The sequence below is a fragment of the Rhea americana genome, unplaced genomic scaffold, assembly GCF_003343005.1.
Source record: "Rhea americana isolate MKP2758 unplaced genomic scaffold, rheAme1 scaffold_102, whole genome shotgun sequence".
Lineage (NCBI taxonomy): Eukaryota > Metazoa > Chordata > Aves > Rheiformes > Rheidae > Rhea > Rhea americana.
Window position 1 is genome coordinate 2947729 of NW_028185062.1, and position 22450 is coordinate 2970178.

At 38.0% G+C, this 22450-nt stretch overlaps 1 protein-coding gene across 6 annotated transcripts in view; it reads left to right on the forward strand.

Moving 5' to 3' along the window:
- The first annotated feature begins 2378 nt into the window (after nt 1-2378).
- Nucleotides 2379-22450, forward strand: part of MGA (MAX dimerization protein MGA) — a 54685-nt gene continuing 34613 nt past the window's right edge. For 5 of the 6 annotated variants that reach the window (XM_085306763.1, XM_085306781.1, XM_085306771.1 and 2 more), the window contains exons 1-10: nt 2379-2398; nt 2693-3834; nt 9433-10363; nt 10709-10796; nt 10936-11031; nt 15043-15171; nt 17141-17239; nt 18008-18654; nt 20633-20990; nt 21901-22124. In XM_085306763.1, the coding sequence (XP_085162889.1) occupies nt 2774-3834; nt 9433-10363; nt 10709-10796; nt 10936-11031; nt 15043-15171; nt 17141-17239; nt 18008-18654; nt 20633-20990; nt 21901-22124 (3633 nt within the window). In that variant the 5' untranslated portion in view covers nt 2379-2398; nt 2693-2773. The remainder of the gene's footprint in view (nt 2399-2692; nt 3835-9432; nt 10364-10708; nt 10797-10935; nt 11032-15042; nt 15172-17140; nt 17240-18007; nt 18655-20632; nt 20991-21900; nt 22125-22450) is intronic. The other variant, XM_085306802.1, reaches the window with a different exon arrangement.

Genomic DNA, 22450 nt, shown 5'->3' on the forward strand with positions numbered 1-22450 from the left:
CGGGTTTGAACGGCAGCGGCGCCCGCTGACATTGGGCGCAGCGCCGCGCTCCCGCGGGCAACGCGGCAGCTCCCGGCGCGCCGCCGCATCCGCTCCGGCTCCGCGGCCCCCGCTTCGGCGCCCCTCGGGGTTGCTCGCGCGGGCGCTGAGGTTTCCTCGCCCGCTTGCAGCGTTTACCCTGCTGCAACTGAAAGCTGCGCGTGGTGCCGCATCTGCGCACGTTGTGCACGTAAATCACAGTCTCGACGGCAGAAGATTCTCTTGCAAGCAGGTTTTTCACATCTGGTTCTTTTCCTGCCTTTTTCCGTACCTCCCAGTGTGACTTCGAACGTTTTTTTCCCAGTTTGTTCTTTAGTTAGATGTCAGTTTTCAAATTTAAGGTTGTAGCCTGTATATGGACAGATAAGTGAAACACTTTTTGAGGATCATCATAAATGATGTGTACATAAATGATGTGTAATAAAACACATGAGGTTTTTTTATCAAAAGGGCATATCAGTGTCGAAATAATGCAACTTTCGGTTTTGTGTGCTGTAGTTGCACATGATCACATTGTGTTGATAATGACAGTCGCCTTAGACTTACTTTGGTACTGTGAGCATTGCTTATGRTACAAATAATTAAAATAGTTCAATGTAAGAACTTTTAGCGTTGGAAAACAAACACTCGGCAGTTCTTCGTACACGTGTAATTTTTGCTGAATGCGGAATTACTGAATTCTTCTGAATTTATTTCTTGTGTTTGTAAGTTCTGCCTGAAGTCATTTAAAGTTACAGGCTTTCTGCATATCTTAAACTGTTGATTTGAAATCATCTTGATAGTGTATTTCCTTAAGCATATAGCGTTTTGTTGTATACTGTAGTGCATTAATGTGAACTTCCTTTTATGACTACATTTTCTATACAAATATGCTGTATGCATATATAGGCATGGTAAGTTGGTGGAAAATCACATAGAACTTAAATGGCAAACTTGGAATGTAATATTCTTCTCTCCAATCCACAGTTCTGTGATTTTAATAAAGCTTTGTATTTCTATTCTGTTCTTACAGATAAACATTAAAAAGCTTTTTTAGKATTACCTGTCTGTTTTGCAGTGCTTTGTCCAGGACTTTACATATGCTCTTTTGTAAAAGCAGGTCAACAKTCTTAAAATTGAAAATATACAGCTAGTTTTGAACAGCTAATTCATTTTGTGTTCCATACTCCTCGAAGTTTGTATAAGTGGGAAATAATACTCTTTTCTCATTAAAACTGAAAACTGTATCTTCTGAGTTCGCAGTTCTCAAAAACCTGTAGAGATTGCATTGCCTTTTTTTCCCCTGAATTGTTTTTTACACAAAGTTCTAAAATGCAAAGTTTAGAGTGTGGAACTAAGTCTTTCGTATTTACTATGTGTCAAGAACTTTCACCATGGAGTATAAATTCTACACCTCCTTAGCTTTGAGGTAATTTCCCACATACCTATGGGAGCTAGTTTACATAGGAAGAGCTTCCTCCTACAGTAATTTAGTTCTAACAAAATAAATATCACTAACTGAATACCTAATTCACTTAAAACTTGTGAATATGAGTTAATTAGAATGTGGTTGCTTTTAAGCAACTGACTGCTGGTGATTCTTTTAACTTGTCCCAGGTTCATGCTTGTTTCCAATTACACCTTATGTAATGAGTCTTTTTTTTTGTCAGTGCTGCATTTCACATGTAATAAGGTAAATAAAAACATGTGAATATGGGAATGGCATTCTTGTTGGCTACTTAAAAGCACTTACTTTACGTTTTTACATTGAGAAATGTRCAAACTGTTTAAGAATTAAGTTGTTTATGCTCTTCTGTTAGAGTGTTGACATAATAGTTACCTGTGGAGTAGATGCACAATATTGAAATTGTATATACAAAGGTAATTTTTCTGGTTCCATAAACAATGATAAGGCTGATGATAACAGTACTAGTGTTTTCTGATTTCACATACATTATTTCTGTAACTTAGAAGCTAGAGATAGTTAAGGTTGTCTGATGCTTTCCATTCAACCATTTAATCTTAACTTGGGTTTTGAGGGGATTGGTTTGTTTGTTTATTCCCAAGGCTTATCCATTTGAACATTTTTTTTTCTCTTCCATTCTTTGTCTTGTGCTGACTTTGTAGAAGATCTTTAAGTTATGTGGGGGAATCCCAAAGAAATGCCAGCTACAAAAATGTAGTCTTTCTCAGCAAAGAAATCTCAGAGAAAAAGTTTTAATCATATTTTTTTCTCCCTTTCCCCTTTCATTTTCCGAAATTCTAGGTTTCTGAGACCTATTTCTGTTTGGCAGGAGAAAATGACCTCTGTTTTTGTGTCAGAGGTGTGCCRTTTGCTCTTCCGAAACTTCCATATTTTGCCAAACGCTGATGTTTCTAAGTAAGCGACCTGAAAAGTTGAGACAGTATCAGAACAAGCAGCACTCTGATGTTTCGAGTAAGGCAGGAAAATATGGTTTGAAGGTGTCATAGCCTGTGTGTCTTCTAGGCCTGAATTATACGCGCAGGCAACCTTGATTTGATATTGGCTAATTGTACTTCATTTTATAGTACCAATTATCTTTTAAATATTTTTAATGTGGAAAAAATATTAAAAGGTTTTCTCTTGAGACCTAATTACTTTTTAGAGAGCCTGTATTTGAATAATTTTAACTTCTAACTTTCTTTTTTTCAGAATGGTGAATACAAGTAGAAGATTACCAGAAGAATTGTATAAATTTTTCCTTTGATTTGAGAGCTTACAAGAGTGCTCATCATGGAGAAACAGCAGATTGTCTTGGGCAACCGGGATGGGACTGTGTCAGGTGCAGCACCTGCTTTTTTTGTCATCTTRAAACAACAGCAGGGAAATGGTAAAGCTGACCAAGGGATCCTAGTAGCAAACCGCGATGCTTGTGCTCTTGCCAGTAGTGTATCAACTCCAGTAAAGTCCAAAGTCAAGACCTGCCTCCCTGCTGACTGTGTCTCAGGGGGCATCACTGTTACCCTAGATAACAACAGTATGTGGAATGAATTCTACCATCGCAACACAGAGATGATTCTGACGAAGCAGGGGAGGCGCATGTTCCCATACTGCCGATACTGGATTACAGGTCTGGATGCCAGTCAGAAGTACATCCTAGTCATGGACATATCCCCCGTGGACAATCACCGATACAAATGGAATGGCCGTTGGTGGGAGCCCAGCGGGAAGGCAGAACCACATGTTCTAGGGCGCGTGTTTATTCATCCAGAATCCCCTTCCACTGGCCAGTACTGGATGCACCAGCCGGTATCCTTCTACAAACTCAAACTTACCAACAACACACTGGACCAGGAGGGTCATATAATCTTGCATTCTATGCACCGCTATCTGCCCCGGCTTCACTTGGTGCCTGCAGACAAAGCCACAGAAGTCATTCAGCTCAATGGCCCCGATGTCCATACTTTCACCTTTCCACAGACAGAGTTCTTTGCAGTTACAGCCTACCAGAACATCCAGATTACCCAGCTGAAGATAGATTACAACCCTTTTGCTAAAGGATTCAGAGATGATGGGTTGAACAGTCGACCTCAGCGTGATGTGAAACAAAACAGTAACTTAGAATTGGAAGGGAGTAGTGTTTCCAACTCTCCCAGCCATCGTGGTCGCCCAGCTGAAGTTGATGCATTGGATTTGCATCAGAGAAGTTTAGATTCTTCATTCATTGTTCAGAATCCATCAGATACTGATTTGGAAAAAGAATCCTTTAATGCAGAAAGAGACTTCCTGGGTTTCCTGGACACTGACCTGTCTACAGGTGATGTGCCAAAGCTAAAACAAGAAGTTTCTGAAAGGTGAGAGATAGTTCTCTCTTTTAGCATGAAGGTTGATTGAGTGGGTGTTTGGTGCTCAGTATGCAGTTTTATAGCTAAAATTTGCTTTACTTGAAATGATAGAGCACATACTATTAAAAGCTTCTCTTCGCTTAAACAGTTATATGTCAATCTGGACTTTTTTAATGCTGTCTAGGAGCGTAAGCATTAGATAGTGTGGCTTYGACTTCATTTGTAAAGAAGTGTTGAGGAATTACTGTTAACCCTAATAGTGTTTTAGAAGACTACATTTAATCATTAGTAGTTTTAAAYAGAATGTGTTTTGGTTATCAGAACATTGCCTTTCCTTTTAAGATTGCTTACCACTGCAATRTGCTGTTTCTGTTTCTTACGTTTTCTGCAGTGGGTGGGTAAAGATGCGTGACCTGTATGAGTATTGGGTTGGGTGTGCGTACAGAGTGCTACAAGGCAGTTTTAACTGCCAATAACRGATCGTGTGAATTCTTTTATTCCACAGATAGGTATGAGGTAGCCTGTCTGTAATGAGTTGCCTCATATTTGCTGTGAGGTAAGAGAATGTGCATCCAGGAAAGGACTGCAGAATAGTTGCTGCGCAGTTAATTTTGGACCTTACTTTACTCTGTGGCATTTTTATGCCCAAATACTTGTCCCGTCTTTACTTTTTTGGAACATCCTATTCATTTCACACARGTAGTGGGAAAACAGCCTAGTATATATCAAGAGCATTGAATCTCTTGGTTTTTGCTAGTACCAATTAATTTTTTATTGGTCAAGTCTGACCAGACCTATTATTTTACTGCACTTTTCATGTAGTTCCTGAAATCTAAGCAACAAAACAGATTTATTGCATAGTTAATCTGTATCAAAAAATGTTAGAAATATTTTGCAGTGGTTTGAAAAAATAAGTTTTCTCTCCTGCCATKTTTTTTCATGTTTGTTTGGGAATACTGAGATGTAGTCTGCCAAAGATTCAGTAAAAAAAGCAGCGTTTTGTAGATTAGTGCAGCAAGATGTGATTTAACTGCAGGTAACTCATTCACCAGTGTGACTAGGCTCACGCTGAATGATGCTAATGGTGTAGTTAGAGGTCAGTTCCTAAAAAAAATGTTGCACTTAGGACATAATTGTATAGTCTATTTCAAAGACTATGCTACATTCATTGTGAGTTAGAGAGGATAGGTTGCTTGTTTTTTCTTCTGACCTATTCCTTTCCTTATTCTCTAAGACTTCCTTGAGTTTAATTATAATAATTCTCAAAAATAGTGGAATTGCTTTGGGATCCAGTATATCCTCAGTTTTCTTTTGCASTATTTCCCAGTGTCAGCGTGTTAGAAAGAAGAATGTCTTCTAAGCTTCTGATACTCTCTGAAAATTTTTTGTAAGGCTCTTCAAGGCTAAAAGTAAACTTGATTTTAGAGAGAATGGGATTTTTTTTGTTTTAGTTCTAAAGAACGCAATGTAGAGAAGAGTTTARTTAAGTCTGAATATTGCCAACAAAACACAAAAACTCCAAAAATTATTATTATTTAAAGATTCTACTGAAAAAAARRWTTTTTTTTCTCAAAAGTGATCTTTTTTTCCCCACTCCTTATTGGAGTCAGCTACAGTTGAAACAGTTTTAATTCTGCAATAGAGTGGATGTTTAAAAATAAAAAATCAATTGGCTTTCAGTCTTTAGCTGGCTATATTTTGTTGAGGTTTTGAATGTATATTTTTCTTGGCTGTAATAATGTCCTATGTAATCTTAGGCAGCATTCCTCTATTTTAATCTGAACTGCCCTAAAATAAAACAAATCYTCAGATAATCTTAAGTCACTAACCCTTGTAAAGTTTTGATAATGGTGTTGTCATTCATTTTGTTTGTCAAAAGAGAACCATTGAGACAAATTATTTGAAGAGATTTTCAAACTGAACAGCATGGTGGGTAGTTTTTTTTCAGTTCCCTTCTTTCCTGAAGGGCAAAAAACATGGTGCTGAAAATACAGATATTTTTGGCTGTTTCAGAATGAGTTACTCACTTCTAAAAAAGTTTCTTTAAGGCTTTAAGGGTTGCCTTTAAGAGTAGGTTATATAAATTGGCAGGCTTCATTTCTTCTCATCCAGAGCATAATAACTGTCTTTCTTTGTTTCACCTCCAGTACAGTTTACCTGCTATGCTAAGAAYTGTACAGTAAAGGAAAAGCAGTAAATTTTTTATTTTTGGGGCTAGGASACATCTGTCTTCTAATGAACTACATGTTAGCAAAATCCTAGAACTACCTTCAGCCTTGTTCAGATTTTTGTTTTTATGTTATTGTAATCTGTATGTAAAAGTCAAATTTTGTACTTGGAGGCAAAGAATTGATCGAAGAAATAGCAGAACTTTCTCTCTTTTCATATGCTGGAGTTCTTCAGAACGTTACTTCTCCCTTTCCCTTCAGATCTCTTTACTGTGTTTTCACACCATGCAGTTGAGGTCTGTTCATTCRTATGTCGACCTTTAAAGGACAATGTTGTGCAAGCTGCATTTATCAAAATAGAGATTAAGTATATTAATGAAAACTAGACAATTCTTTGTCATAGGCAAGATTTCACTGATAGTTGAGGGCACTATCTTGCTTTTATGGAGGGTAGTCATTTCTCCTGAGTATAAATCATGATAGAGTCAGAAATTGGGAGCTGCTGGCTCTCAGATAATGCTCTCAAAAGGTTTTGGCTCTGGAGTTCCTAGTGCTCCARTGTGTGATGTTTCCCGCCAATGCTACATTTTGCAGATCTCTGATGCAGAGGGTTGCCTTTCTGAGAACGAGATGGTATAAGAGATTGCATATACCAGTGAATAATTTTACTCTTATTTTGAGTTATTAATGCACTTTGGAAACAAAGTATTACTTCATACAAGGTTGAGGTTGTAGGATTTTTTTTTTTTTTTTGATAACCTGGTTATATATTCAACTGAATTAAGTGTTTTCTAAGGGAAAAAAAYATTTTAATTTGAGTTGTGGAAACTTCTAAATGAATATATTTGCATAGAACCAGTCAGTTGTTGGGGGCATGGAGGGAACCCCCCCAAAAAATTTAGTGACTCTAAAGCATTCAGGCTATTGTGCCTTCTTACCCTTCTAGAATCTTTTGAATCTCTTAATTCAAAAATACATATGCAGTGTTTTTTAATGTTTCCCTTGTGTTATTTTTCTAATTTAGCTGTTTTGTGTTCAGTGTGACAGTTAACTTTTCTTCCTTCCTTGCCGCCTTTTTGGAAGAGCTGTATACTTACCATCCTTGAATCTTCAACCACAGAGATCGATAGGTTGTCTCTTAAASAAATCAGATGTGTTCAATAGATAGTGTATTTTAAACTGATCTACCTAAAAAAAAAATGTATCTTAGTACTTTCAATATGTGATAATTATTTGTAGTCTTAAGAGGCAACTGACCAGTTTTTAATTTGACAAAATGCATGAAAGCTGTTTCAGTGCTTTTATTATATTATTGTGAGAAACCAAATAATACATTACTTGGGGYGTAAGGAGATTTGTGTAAATATGAACGTTATCCCATTAGGTAAAGAAGAACTATTTAACAAGACATCTCTCTCAGCAAATTAAGCAGAGGATTTTGAGAGGATTCATCTTCCTGTGGCRTACAGGAAGATGTATTTCTGTGACTGCTTATGTTTCCAATAAGTAGTGTGCTTCACAAAATCAGGCCAAACAAAATTACTTAAAAAGAAATTTTATTTTTTATGAGAAGTTCGTTATTCAATCTGAATTTAAAATCTACAAAAATGTCATTCAGCACTTTGTGCAAATACARTCTTCTCATGCATACACATACGAGCTTGCTACCTCACTCTTGTCACCATCTGACCTATGGTTACAGTATGCAGAGTAAAATAACATTGGCATTTAGGGATTTCATTTGTACAGTAGAACTCCTGTGTTTTGGGTACTGTACAGATTCTTGATRGAAAGGTATTGCTTAGCTTGAGTAGTAAATCTTGCAGTAAATAAAGCAAAATGACTGGAGAAATTCAGGCTTCTAGATTCATCCAGTTGGAAACAACAGAACTCGGATGAGAAATGTATTCCCAGCCAGCAAGCTCATTAGGTTTTTTGTCTCTTTATTTTGAAGAATTTTAAGGTAGAGGAGAAGATGAATCATACCTCTTAAAAATATTCACTTTAATTCTAGATCTGATACACTGAGTAAACATGTAGGTTTAATGTAACAAGATTTTGAGTTTTGCCCAGAACCTCTAAATGGATCAGCTTAGACCTTCTCTTACAGTAAGCTCCCCGAAGAAGAGAGATCATTTTTTTAAAATCTTACATTTGACTTTTTTAATTAAATGAAGGCTAGAATTTTTTCTTATAGAAAACTCAGTGACTGGAGAAGAAAACAGTCGTTTCAAAAACAGGACCTGTATACAACCCTCCTGTTGCTGACTCTTTTCCTCCCAAGGCAGGTTTTTGCTCCAGGCTTGATTCTAGTTACTGTCCTTCTGAATTGCAGCAGATTTTCTGCATTGTTTCTGTCCTGTTCCTAGGAGTTTTTTGATATGAATATGTAAATTTTTGTCCTGGCTGTCTGCTCCATTTTACATTTTGCTCTTCATTCATGAGCTGCAGTCTCCCAGCTCCCATTTTGTAACCTTTGTGTGCCCCATATCTTGTGGCATCTCTAGGCATTTCTCCCTTAAACATGGCCTCAGTGTATATTAGGCAGAAATAACCTCTTCCTCCTCCTCTTCCTGTTCCCCTCCCCATGCAAGTAGAATATTGGAATACAGTCTGATATATTTAGTAAAGAAGTTCTAACTTATTTTCTGAGGTTCACTGTGGATAAGAGTTTCTGTTTTCATATATCAACCGTATTTCCTTTAATGGCTAGGTGCCAGCTTCTGTTGTTCTTCACAACTGGTGACTGCAGTTTTTTGACTGATTCCTCTGCTACTTGAAGCAGCGTATGATCTGGGAGTGTAACTGGCTGCGTAGTTAGTCTCTAGTGTCTAATGGATWGTATGTTAAATGAATGCTGATTATGTTAGTATTCAAACTAAGTGGAAAGTGGAGCATAATTCAATAGGATACTAACATACTGTAAGTGTTAGAACAGCAGTTATGTTTAAGAGTGGTCTTTGTGAGGCTTCAGGGTGAATTAATTAAAATTTTAGTTAAATCATGTAAATTGAAGTGCTTTGAGCACTCATYTGGCCTCCTCTTGGCAAGTACGGTGGCTTTACAAAGATGACTTAGAGCAAATAGGTTTCTTGTGGGCATTTAATACATCATAACTTAGCATGAGTTCATGCTAAGCCTCACATAGAACTTCAAATGTCATTCTGATACTACTAGGAAAGGAAGTAGTGCTGTTGCGTTCAGATAAGAAATTGTATTGTTTTCACTGTTGACAAATATAGCTTTTGAAAGTTTTCTTCTAAAAATGTAAGCTTGCAAATTACAGCTTGTTTAGAAGCTGAAACTTTGAGGTATTTGACARACATGTATCTTGAAGCACCTTGGAAGTTGTTTACTCTATGTACCAAGGATTATGGGAAATCATGAAACTCTGGTAAAACAGGAGATTTGATAAATCTTGTATTTTTTTTTCCTTTAGTCCCATTGCTAGCAGTTACGAAAGCAGTTCCCGTGTGGCATCCCCATTGGATCCAAGTGGACACTTCAATGTAGTCATTAAAGAGGAACCATTAGATGACTATGATTACGAGTCAAGTATTTGCACACAAGGAATAAGTGTAAAACAAGAAGATACAGATGAAGAAACAGATGAATATTCTAATACGGATGAGGATGATCCCATCGTAGAAAAACATCTGAGGAAACATAGTGATATGGATGGAACAGATGGAGAGTTCAGGCCTCGGAAGCGGTTACTCACCAGTCCTTCAGGTGTTGCCAGAGCAAAAATGTTAAAACTGGATAGTGGGAAGATGCCTGTAGTCTATTTAGAACCGTGTGCAGTCACAAAGAGCACGGTGAAGATATCTGAGCTGCCTCAGACCATGTTGACTGCTTGCAAGAAAGATAAATCCTCTTTGAGTGCAATACTGGATTCCTTGCCTATCTGTTTTGAAAACCACAAAGGTTCTTGCTTAGGCACAGCCATTGTAGCTGAGGAATTAGCTATGAGAAAACAATCTCCTGGGAGTAAACTGTCGCAGAAATACTGTTCAATCAGAGAAGCCCAGTGGGCTCTAGCTAAATCACCTAACTTTAGTCTCAGGGCCTCAGTCAGTTGTCACTTTTCAGCTAAAGAGGTTTGTGGAAGAAAGAAGGCTGGAATACTGAAGAATCCTCTGTCCCACAAAGGCCCTGGTACCAGTCAAAATGCCATATCATCAGGTCCAAATAAAAGAGGAAGACCACGGAAACTGAAAATCTCCAAGGCTGGTAGACCACCTAAAGGTATAACGAAAACTGTAATAGCAAACAAGAGCACTGCTCTGGGGCCTGGGAGTATCCTTCCAGATGTGAAGCCGGATCTTGAAGATGTGGATGGAGTCCTTTTTGTTTCCTTTGCATCAAAGGTAAATCTGAACTATTTTGGATAAAATTCAGTGCCCTTTACAGTGTCTCATATTTAACCGCTTATTTRTGAGCTGGAAGTAAACTGAGTTTTGAATTTTAAACGGAATTTTGAGATTTATGACCTCTTTTCTTTGCAAATCTGTTCTTTCCATGTCTCTTTGTTTTTCAAAATACTTTTGTATGTTTTAGTGACTTAGGGAGACATTGGAATGTGGAATTCTATATGTAAATGATGGTGTACTTTAGTAAACCATCTGATGTTCAATGATATTTGTGGCCTAGTTTGCATCTGGGTCAATGTTTTAAAGCTTACGTACTTACTCCAGACTCTTTTATGTGTGTAGGAAGCTCTTGACATACACACTGTTGATAGAGTTGGAGGAGAAGAATCACAGAATCTTCAGGCTCCTTTGTTAGCTACAAATGATCCAGGTACCTTTTTGTGTTTTCTGCAAGTGGATTTTCCCTGCAGTAAGGGAACGTACAAAGATGTATTGGAAGATAATTATTTAGGTTGGTTTTTTTACATAGTAAATGATAAATGTATATTCTCTGCTTATTTTTTGAGCAGACTGTCAAGCTAGAATACAAGTACTGGAAAAGGAATTGATGGAAGAGCTGAAGACCTTGAGACATAAGCAAGTCATACATCCTAGCCTTCAGGAAGGTGAGTGTGCAGGGTGCCTATTGTTCAGCCTGATTATATAATATATGTAACCGTACTGAGTGTATAGTTTCCTACTGGGTGTAATACTGTATATGCTTAATACAGCTGGGATCTGATGTTGGTTATTTTTGCAAACACAAGTTACTGAAAAAACCTTGCATGTGTGATGTGCGTATGTGCCAGTATGAGAACGTGAAAGGAATTGAGTCTGAAACTGTTCAGTTTCCCTCTTGCCACTTGTGACTGTGAAAGAGAATTTAGCACTTCTGACTTTTTTTTTCCTTAGAGGCTTTAAAAGAAATAACTATCTGTAAAGATGGCTATTGTTCACACATTTATTGATCATCAGGTTGCAAACTGGGAGAGGTGGAAGAGGCAAAATATCACTCCTGAATCTTGCGCAGAAGAACGAGAGGCTTCATGTTAATATATGTCTCTGTGGAAGAGGCTGAGCCTTCAGATTTTAGACTTTGTCTGTTTTGTAATTGTAGAGAGCAAATGGAGCTGTTTTAACATCTGCATAGAAAATAGCCAGATGCTGGTACACATTCTTTGTCCAGAATCTAGATATCCAGACACGTGTAACTCTTAACTGCGTTTGCTGTATTTGAGTTGTTATTCCTGAGTCACTTCAGATCCAGGTTCACTAGCCAAACAGGCTGACTTCCAGCTCATGATTTTGATTTGTATATATAGCAGAACCTGAGTTCTTTCTCTGATGATGTCAAAAGTCTTCAGTGGTGGCAGTCTTGAGACCAATGGCTTTGATATAGGCATCAGAGCAGCTGATRAAGAAATTGATCCGAATGGAAGTGTGGCACCTTGTGCGCTTGAGGTTCTAGTACTGAATTTTTCAAATGTATTAATTGTAGCTTGTAGGGATTGAGATGCCAAATACTGATTTTTGGCTCAGATACAAGTGGTTCTTGTGGGTCCTGATAGAGCTTCTACTGTGAAGAATCCTAGATTATCTCAATAATTTATGCATTGGCTAAGAAGAGAGCTAGACTGTCAATCTTTTCCCCCATTTTAAAGGGACAGTATTTTATTTCTTGGTAGTACTGGACTGCCGGTGTTGAACTTCATAGAGCTGCTGTTTTATATGGCATATAAGCCTGAATTTGAGATACCCAGCAGCCTGAGAACTTTTGATTGTAGCCGCTCCAGAAAGCCAAGAGTGGCACAAGTCAGGAAAAGCAGAAGGTCTAAATGGAGAAGAATCCATTACCATGCTGGTTTCTAGACCCATCCAAAGTTTTCTGCTAATCATTCTGGATTTCAATTGTATCTAAAAACAGGCAAGGCCAGGGATGTATGTTGCTGATAACAGTACTAAGTTTGGCATTGAAAACTGCAGGGCTGTTGCTCTCTATCACTAATGCAACTGTTTTTGTTTGAACATACCTGGTACCGTATCACAAAGGCACACTACGTTGTGCAGAGTAGCAAGATGGATCCAGAACACCCCTTCTGATTACGGTGACTTCCACTTGGAATTTACCTATACAATAGTGTGCAGTTACTTTTCACGTGATAGTGAAGTTCTTCTGTAAAGTTACTTACATGATAGTAGATTAAATAAACTTGTGTGCCTGTTAGGAAATCTCTGGGCTTTGTTTTTGCTCAGATCTGAGTAGAGTCTTTCTAACTCCAAACAGTATCTTTTGAGGAATGCTTATTCTGCCCTTCTTTGGGAAGAAGGGAACTGTCTTCCCAGTGAGTGTCATTTTTGCTGGAAAACCTAATGAATTTCAGGTACTTGGTTAGTACTTCCTCATATAACATTAATGATGTTAGAACAAAACAGTAGAAAATTTCTTTTTGCAACTTATTCCCTTTGGGTATTCGAAATAATTGCATTTTTTTCTGTTCTGATACTTGGTGTAGTTTCAGGAAGAAAAGATTCATACGGACTTGATGAGTCCCCTTCTCTCTCTTGATGTAAAAAATCATGCTGTCTTTGTAAAGAAACAAACAGCACTTTCCCCCCAACTCCAAGTTAAAAACACTATGTGTTTTCAGTTGGGTAGTGTGTGCCTGTTGAAGATAAGGCAATTTTTTTTATGACCATGCAGAAACATGGCAGTATCTGAAAGGCTTAAAGCAGCAGTGTGAAGTAACTTGCTGACCTGTTATCAGACCTCATGCTTCAGATTTAGCAGCTGGGTCTGCTGGAAGAAAGAGAAGGTTCTTAATTTGGTACTACTTGAGTACAGCAACTGAAATCCAGCAATACTTCTGGGATGAGAGAAATGAAGCTTACCTGTYGTGTATGTTGACATCTGTGCTGACATATACTTAATGTTGCAGTTTGTTCTCTTTAGGTTGTTTATGTTTACTCCATGACGCAATTGTTCATTGGAGTCATCCTCTGCTCTTTATCAGGGTATTTTTCACTTAATGATTCTAAATTTAAATAACCAGTTATGCTTATGAGTGAAGTTCTTACTTTTGAGTGTTAAACAAAGCTAGACTTCTTTTTGAAGGTGGCAGAAAAACTCAAGTAGAGTGTCAAGAATATTGTGTTCTCTTTGCTTTTGTTTTTTTTTTAGCTTAGTTTGAAAAGAAATAGATGGCATCTTGACGTTTGACATGTTTCTGTACAAAACTGTAGATTCATGTGTTTTCCCATTTCCTTATGCAGATTTGAAAGTTACCTTTCACTAGACTGTCTTTGATAAAAGTATCCTTTTCACAGCCATGTCTGAGATCTGTTCCCTGTCTTTAGTCTCCCAGTAATCCAGTGACTGTGTTGCCAGTTACAAACATAAATGTGTACGACCATCACAAGATTTGTGCTACATGTGCAAATCTGAYTCTATGTCCTAAGCCTTGTGAAGTCATACAACATTTTCACTTTCAAGACTCAAGTAATTAAAATGCAAATTTTTAGACTTACTGGCAACAGGAGCAACATTTGTACATTTCTCTAGTTGAAATCCARAACAGATGTTCTTGACTGCAGACTGTAGGATGACTGATTGACAATAGTCATTTTGTGAATTCACTATGTAATAATATTTTCTGAAAGATCTACTAGTCAAATTTACTACCTTGTTTTTTTTTCGTAATATTTTTGCATCTATATCTATTTTGCTATAGGTAGTAAATCTTTTGTGGCTATGTAAAGTCTTTAAATTTAGCTTTTTGGGGGAGATAACGAAGGAAGATGTTAAAGGCAGTTAATGGTTTGTGGTGGCTGCCAACAAAATGGATTGTTTGGTTTTCTGATGGCCTTCCCCCACCTCACTTTCTAAAAAGCAGGTGGGCAAGAAGGCAGGCTAGTTTCAAACATATCAGTAAGGACAGCCTGCAGAGAAAACAAAACCAACCAACCAACCCCTCCCCCTCAATCAGCCTATTGAAATCAGGATCATTTAGTGAGACAGTCCTGAGAGAGCCACTTGAATATAACTTAGTATTATCTTGTTTGTTTTCGTAGTTCTTCAGAACTGTGATGTAGTTTCTCTTATCTCTTACTGGTGGTTGAAACTGAAGTATAGATGGCATGTGGTATATGATTTTACACAAGAAGAGCTTTCAGTAGAAAAAGGAGTGAGTGGTATCASTTGCAGGATTGATAACTCATGTACTGATATGAAACACGACAAARTGAACAGGAGTGGTTCAGGTAGTACCACTGGCTTTCAGGGCTGTAAGCAGTGCTAACTTAAAAAGAAAAAGTACTTTAATGCTGGAATGGATAGAACTCAGGTATTTTGCTTTCTAAATTTCTATGGAAACTTGGGTAGTAATCAGGAAAGCTATGATGTCATTCCATTTTTCATTGACTCCCTCTCCCCAAATTGCCATTAAATTTGTAACTGCTGTAAATCCAGTGTAGGTAGCATTTGTGGACACAGATGCTCTTTTCAGTTCTCTTAAAATGCTTGCTGAATACTGGAAAAGCCTGTATATGACCTAGTGGTTTATTTTTTAATAAATATGTTGACTTTTTTTTCCTAATCTCTTTTTGCCTTGAGACATTTATTTGATATTTGTCTCTTGTAGTGGGACTGAAATTGAATTCTGTGGACCCAACAATGAGCATTGACTTGAAATACTTGGGTGTGCAGCTGCCTCTTTCCTACTCAAATTATTCTTTGTGGAACTATCTGGGAACCAATCCCAATTCTCCAGGTGGGTAGAGTATGAATTTGCTGAAATCACAAGTATCATCTTTTTATTACTGATAGTCAGAGGATGAGAACGGACCCTTAGTTAAGCTTGATACTTCAAAAGAGATTAAAGTAGTATTACAGTAAGAAAATACAGTTCCTGGCCAAGTAGTCCTGTGTAGATTTGACTGTGTGGTCTTCAGCCTGTGGTCCATTAGAAGAATCTGTCTGGCTTACTTTATGCATGCATGTTTTATCTGTTGGTCTTGGATTATTTTTAAATATAAACATACACCTTACCACTTCTGATGCGCTCAGGACAAGCCCAGACAGTCTCCCCATCTCTAATGTTGTCTGTGTCAAAATCAAAAAAGCTGTCTCTTGCAGTTCTGATTGTCAAAGCTTTCCTTTAGACATAGAAGAGTCTGAAGTGCAGCCTGGGAGCTAAACTAGAAATGTAGTAGTATGCCTATGAGGGGATCGTTATTCACTTGCATGCTGCTGTTTATTTCTCTGTTCACATTTTGAAAGTGCCTCTTGCTCTTTTGCAAGAGTCTTGTTTTATCCTCTCCTGCTTTTCCTTTTACCACTTCTTGCTTGTCCTGTTGGAAACAGTGTGCCTGATTCCAGATCTGTGATAATCCTATTTTTCTGTTTAAAAATATCTTTAAAAAACATCTATAATAAAACATAGCCAAATAGTATAACAGRTGTAATCTTGGCAGTAGTAATTTTTATACCCATTTTATCCTTCAGGAAATAGTAATGTCCAATCCTTTGACAGTTACATCTTTTGGACTATTAGGAGCTTTAGCTTAGTATACATATAGAAATAAATAAATGAAATCTTTCAGTTTATTGTGGTGTAAGTGAAAAAAATGGAACTTCGTATATGCAAACATCTTCCCTCTGCTACAGTGCATAGTGTTGATTTTCATTGGGGCAGGGATAGCAAACTTGAAAGCTAAAAGCTAAGAAAATGAAAAACAATTACCAGAAGTCCTGGAAGAGGCTCCAATTCACTGGTAATTGCTTATTACAAAGCTGTTGACTAGTTGTGCTGCTTTTGTTTTTGTTTCCCGTTAAGCATCCAAACAAATACATTTCCCATTATAATGTGACTTTGATTCTAATGCTGTTGATAGGTACTGTTTTTAATAAGAAACTTGTTTCTTGCACRAAGTAAGGGAGTACTCATCTTCAGTCTTTTTCTCCTATTGTAATATTCCTATCACACTGTCTTTCTCCCTCTTTTGGGGAGTTGGTAAAGAGGCAGAGCTTGTATCTCAGCTCTTGTTTTCACCGCAAATGAGGCACGTTCAGTTTGGGAGACCTCAGTCAGCTTAGTGTCAAATTCTAATTTTTCTAGCCTAGCAATATGTAGAACAGCCACACAGAGCCCTATTTATATTTCTACAATATTACTTAGCATCCAAAGTGATGGATAATTTGACACAGATGTCTCTGTTTGCATTTTGTGGTTATTTCTTGTCACTGTCCCTAATTCATAGTTGGCCAAATTTGATATAACAGTGAGTTTTCAGTGAAGTTTCTACAGGTCTTATAAAAGTCATTGRCTGAATTAGGGGGACAAATTAAAAGTATTTCCTTTATTAAGGGAGGCTGTAGTATGAGGTCAATATTTTTTGGTTCCCTTTTGGCCTACTAAATTGCTGAGCCTCCCATTTATGTGTTGGAACTACCTGATTGCATCTTTGATAAGGGAAGGAGGATAAAACTGAAAATATATGAAAAAACAGCTTTTGTAGGGGGGTAGAAAATGTGGACAGACATGAGAGAACTGCACAGGAATTCAGGCTTTGTTAGTTATGCTGTTATTAAAAAAAAAAGAAAAAAGTTTTAAGTCTTCTTATTCTGGCTTTTGATTTAGTACTATTCATTTATCTGAGCAGGAATAATCAGAGTTTGCCAAGACATTGATTACAATCAGGCTTGATTTATAAACTGAGGCTAGCTTTTTTCTCTTCCAGATACAGGATTTCCTTTTGTTTCCAGGACAGGAAAGACAAATGATTTCACCAAGATTAAAGGCTGGCGAGGAAAACTTCATGGTGCTTCTAGAAATGAAGGTTAGGAAAAAAGAGAGAATGGTGTATATATTTCTATTGATAGATCAAGAAAAGTGTATTAGATCTTGTAGTTCACTTACTGTGTGTGACTCAATAAGAGTTTTTTTWAAAAAAATATTAAAACTGTAATGAATGAAGAATTTATTCGTACTGCTTTCATGACCAAGAAGAAGGCTTAGGGGCAGAAAGCTGTTGKTTTTTTGTTTGTTTTTCGCTTTGGTGCAGTGTGTATTTGAGGAAATAYGGTAATTCCAGAATTGTGATGCTTAAAGAACTTAATGAACTACAGTAATTTTTAAGCTACTATTAGAAAGGACATTTCTTGCATACTAGATTACTTCGTCCTGACTCAGATATTTGGCRATAGATATATAAATATCAGTATATTCTTCTTATTTTGAATTTGAGAAAATACTTATATTGTAGACTCCACACTTCAATACAATATGATGTTGGATATTCTAGATGCATTGGTGTGTACCAGGTAAGTTAGATGTTTGAGATGATCAAAGCCAGTTGCGTTGAAGTGCTGCCTGTAGAAGGCTTACAGTTTCTGTGAGCATACATATGTGTGTAAAATTTCCACAAAAGCAGTTTTTCAGAGAGAGTCATGATATGTTGTTTATATATTAAAAAAATATAGATAAACATTTTCTAGAAACATATTTACGTCTTTTTTAATTATTATTTGTCAGTGTGCTTTCCCAGGAGTTAAAATGCTCTTGAATTACGTGTTTTTTTTTTGTTGTTGTTGCTGGTTTTTTTAAGGTGGTAGTTCAGAAGGTTCCTTGAAGAACCGCTCAGCATTCTGTAGTGACAAGCTGGATGAATACCTGGAAAATGAAGGGAAGTTGATGGAAACCAGTATGGGATTCTCTCCTAGCGCTCCCACTTCTCCTGTGGTGTATCAGCTTCCCACCAAGAGCACTAGCTATGTGCGAACACTAGACAGTGTTTTAAAGAAACAATCCACCATAATTCCATCGACGTCTTATACATTCAAGCCTGCTTCTGTGTCATCTACCTCTAGAAAGACAAAGACTCAAAACAGACAGACATCTTCAAACAGAGTAAAATCATCCTACAAACCTATACTGCCTTCACCTTTTTCTGCAAAGCAGAAACACAGCTTTTCAGCATCAGGGGAAAAGGCTGCTAAGTCCCTCTCAAATAGCAGTTCAAATAACCAAACAGATAATTTCATGGTGCCAGCTCTAGATGAAAACATACTGCCAAAACAAATTAGTTTGCGCCATGCACCGCAACAGCAACAAGCAGCTCGTCCACCTGGTTTGTCTAAATCTCAAGTGAAGTTAATGGACTTGGAAGACTGTGCTCTCTGGGATGGGAAACCACGGACCTATATTACAGAAGAAAGAGCAGACATCTCTCTGGCAACTCTTCTCACAGCTCAGGTAAATCCACAGTAGTTTGTTTCCTTCATGGATTGTTACTTTTTCAAATCGGTGTACTTTCTAATGCTGCTTGCAGATGCACAAAACAAGACTATAGCTGTTAAGGAGAAAGCAAAGCATKTGTCTTTGTGTTGTGGTCTTTTGGCCAGTGAAAGTTGGGAATTGCTGACTCTAGTGTAGTATGTGAGGAAAAAAAAAACTCAGTTAATAAYGTGTCCTTGCAACACTCTTTTCTCTAAAGAGTGCAAGAGGAGTTAAAAAAAAAACAACTAATGCAATTTCATTTCAATTTGTCCTTATATACCCAACATCTTAGATGCCTTGGAGGCAATGCAGTTGAGCTTTTGATTATGTTCCTTCATTTGTGTTATCTAGTCAGAAGGAGTTTATGTTTCCTTGGGAGAATTATAGGAATGCAGTCRGATTATGTAGAGATGTGGTGAGGAAGGCTAAGGCCCAGTTGTTGGAATTGAGTCTGGCAAGGGATGTTAAGGACACGAGGAAGGGCTTCTTCAAATACATCAGCAGCAAGAGAAGGACTAGGGAAAACGTGGGCCCGCTAGTGAGTGGAGTCTAGTTGGAGGCCTGTGGCTAGTGGCGTCCCCCAGAGCTCAGTACTGGGTCCCATCCTGTTCAACCTCTTCATCAATGACCTGGCTGAGGGGACAGAGTGCCTCCTCAGCAAGTTTGCTAATAATACCAAGCTGGGAGGAGTGGCTGACACACCAGAGGGCTGTGCTGCCATTCAGAGAGAGCTGGACAGGCTGGAGAGCTGRGCAGAGAGGAACCTCCTGAGGTTCAACAAGGGCAAGTGCAGGGTCCTGCACCTAGGAGGAATAACCTTCGGCACCAGTACAAGCTGGGGGCTGACCTTCTGGAGAGCAGCTCTGCAGAGAAGGACCTGGGAGTGCTGGTRGATGACAAGTTGACCATGAGGCAGCAATRTGCCCTTGTGGCCAGGAAGGCCAATGGTCTCCTGGGGTGCATTAGGAAAAGTGTTGCCAGCAGGTCGGGGGAGGTGATCCTGCCTCTCTACTCAGCCCTGGGGAGGCCTCATCTCGAGTACTGTGTCCAGTTGTGGGCTCCCCAGTACAAGAGAGACGTGGAGCTACTGGAGAGAGTCCAGCGTAGGGCTATGAGGATGATCAGAGGGCTGGAGCATCTGCCCTATGCTGTGAGAGCTGGGCCTCTTCAGCCTGGGGAAGAGAAGACTGAGGGGGGGATCTATCAATGTGTATAAAGTACCTGAAGGGAGGGTGTCAAGGGGACAGGGCCAGACTCTTTTCAGTTGCCCCATGTGACAGGACAAGAGGCAATGGGCAGAAATTGAAGCACAGGAAGTTCCGCCTGACCGCGAGGGGGAATTTGTTCCCTGTGAGAGTGACGGAGCACTGGCACAGGTTGCCCCGAGAGGTTGTGGARTCTCCTTCTCTGGAGATCTTCAAGGGCTGCCTGGATACAACTCTGTCTACCATGCTGTAGGTGACCCTGCTTGAGCAGGGATGTTGGACTGGATGATCTCCAGAGGTCCTGTGAGAACTTTGTAAATAGTGTTGAAAGTTGGTGAGAGTCATTAATTGTTAGTTATCTTAAATTTTCACCACGAAAAAAATATAGTTAATATAGTTTCTATTCACTAACTGCATTTTTTGACCTTTTGTCGCTTTTTTCCAATAGCGTCAACTGTAGAGAAATCCTGGTCATGTAACTTGATTATCATATGATAATCTTTTTTGCTATTTTCACAACCAGTTTATTACCCAGATTGTTTAGGTATTTCAAATTGCCTCTCAGAAGACTACAAATGCAGACTCTCCTCTGTTCTGTTTTTCAATATAGGTGACAAGTTATTGCATTAAAACTATATAGTTGTAGGGATTGTTCCAAATGAGCTTCAAATAATTAGATTTTGTATATGATTAATTTAATCTCATTAAAATTTCAAATGTATATTTATTTTTTTTAAAAACCTTTTTAGGCTTCACTCAAAAACAAACCTATCCATAAAATAATAAGACGACGAGCACCTCCTTGCAATAATGATTTCTGTCGACTGGGTTGTATCTGTGCCAGTCTAGCACTGGAGAAACGTCAGCCTACCCACTGCCGCAGGCCAGACTGTATGTTTGGTTGTACTTGTTTAAAGAGAAGAGTGTTACTGGTAAAGGGAGGATCAAAACATAAGAAAATACTGAAAAAGGCTGTGCGTGGAAATCTTGTGTTCTATGGAACACAAGAAGAACAGCAAGAGGATGCAGATGTGGAAGGAGAAGGTAATGGAGTAGATGATGAACAGAAGCAGAAAGATAAGAAGAAGAGAAAAAGGGTGGAATACAGTGAGTATTGCTGGGCAACATTTTTTTTTTCCACAGCTGTGCAGAAATTACCAGTCTTTGCAAGAGATTTGTGTTAGGGGGTAAATAGCAATGAYATTACTAAACCCAGAAATGAGAGCAAGTTCTTAGAGATATCTGCAGCATCTGCTATAGTATAACTGACTAGCAGCAAATCACACTTTTACTTTTTCTGCTCAGCATTTTTGGTGCTGCTCAATTGTTTATCTTGATCAAATAGCTAGGGTTTATTTTAGATAATTTAAACGCATACTTAACTTTCCAAACCTCTGCTATCACTGTTGATATTCTTCCATATTTGCAATGTTCTCTCTCTGTTTAAAATTGTATTTTCAATTGCAGTAGCTGCGTAAGTTTGACTACAGTGGAAAGAAATGCAGTAATTTATAGTAGTTTCAGATCTGGCTTAGGGTATGCTCAGAAAAACAATTTGGCAGAAATTGTGCATTTAAAATTCAGCTTCTTGCTGTTAGTATTTTTAGCAATATCTAAAAACAGAAACAGCGTTGCCTAGTGTTAAAATCAAGGCAGCTTGTACAATAAATTAATTCTTCCATATAGCTGTGATACAAAGTCTGATTTTTGTCATATTAAAAGGTACTGCATCAGTGAAAATCGCACACTTTTCCTTATTTGCAATTACAGTGTAAGTGAGAAATGAAGATTAGTGTAGTATCTGTTTTATATTCATTTCCTGTTGTTTGTGGAAGAAATCCCAGTCACTTTTGGCTAGAATTTGAGCCAAGTAAAATAAACAGTAGTATTTTCTGGCAGTGTGAACTAGTGCGTACTACATGGCTAGATCTTAGGCCGAAAATAAAATTTATTGCTTCTATATTAGAATATTTTTCCACTTAAAAGTTAACTTTTTTWATTTTTCCTCTTTTTTCAGCTATCTGCGACTCAGAGCCAGAACAACCTATTAGAAATTGTCCATTGTGGGTAAAAGTAGAAGGTGAAATAGATCCAGAGCCAATTTACATCCCAACGCCATCTGTTATTGAACCAGTTAAACCTGTGGTATTGCCTAACCCAGAAGTCTCACTTTCTAGTAAGCATAGATCTTCCAGTGGAATGAAACCAGGCAGAGTGTATACTCCTAAACCCAATCCAGTGGTAAGAAAGGAAAAGAGATACGTTGTTTTTTTACTTTGTATTGAAAATTAAAACAAGCGCTGCCAAAACCTTTGGTGCTAGCCCATTGTAGATTAAAAAAARTGATACAAAAGCCTAAGATTTACTGCAGATGGGTATGTTGATAAGTTACGATGGATTGACTGTGTATAAATCTTTAACTGCTGAGAATTTATCTTAGCAGTACACAGATGATGAAAGGTGATTGTGATTCGCTAAGAGCTTTTCATTTAAAAGAAAGTACAATAATACATTATTTTTTTGAAAATGGTTGCTTGTCCTGCATAATATTTTTGCAGCTTATTAGC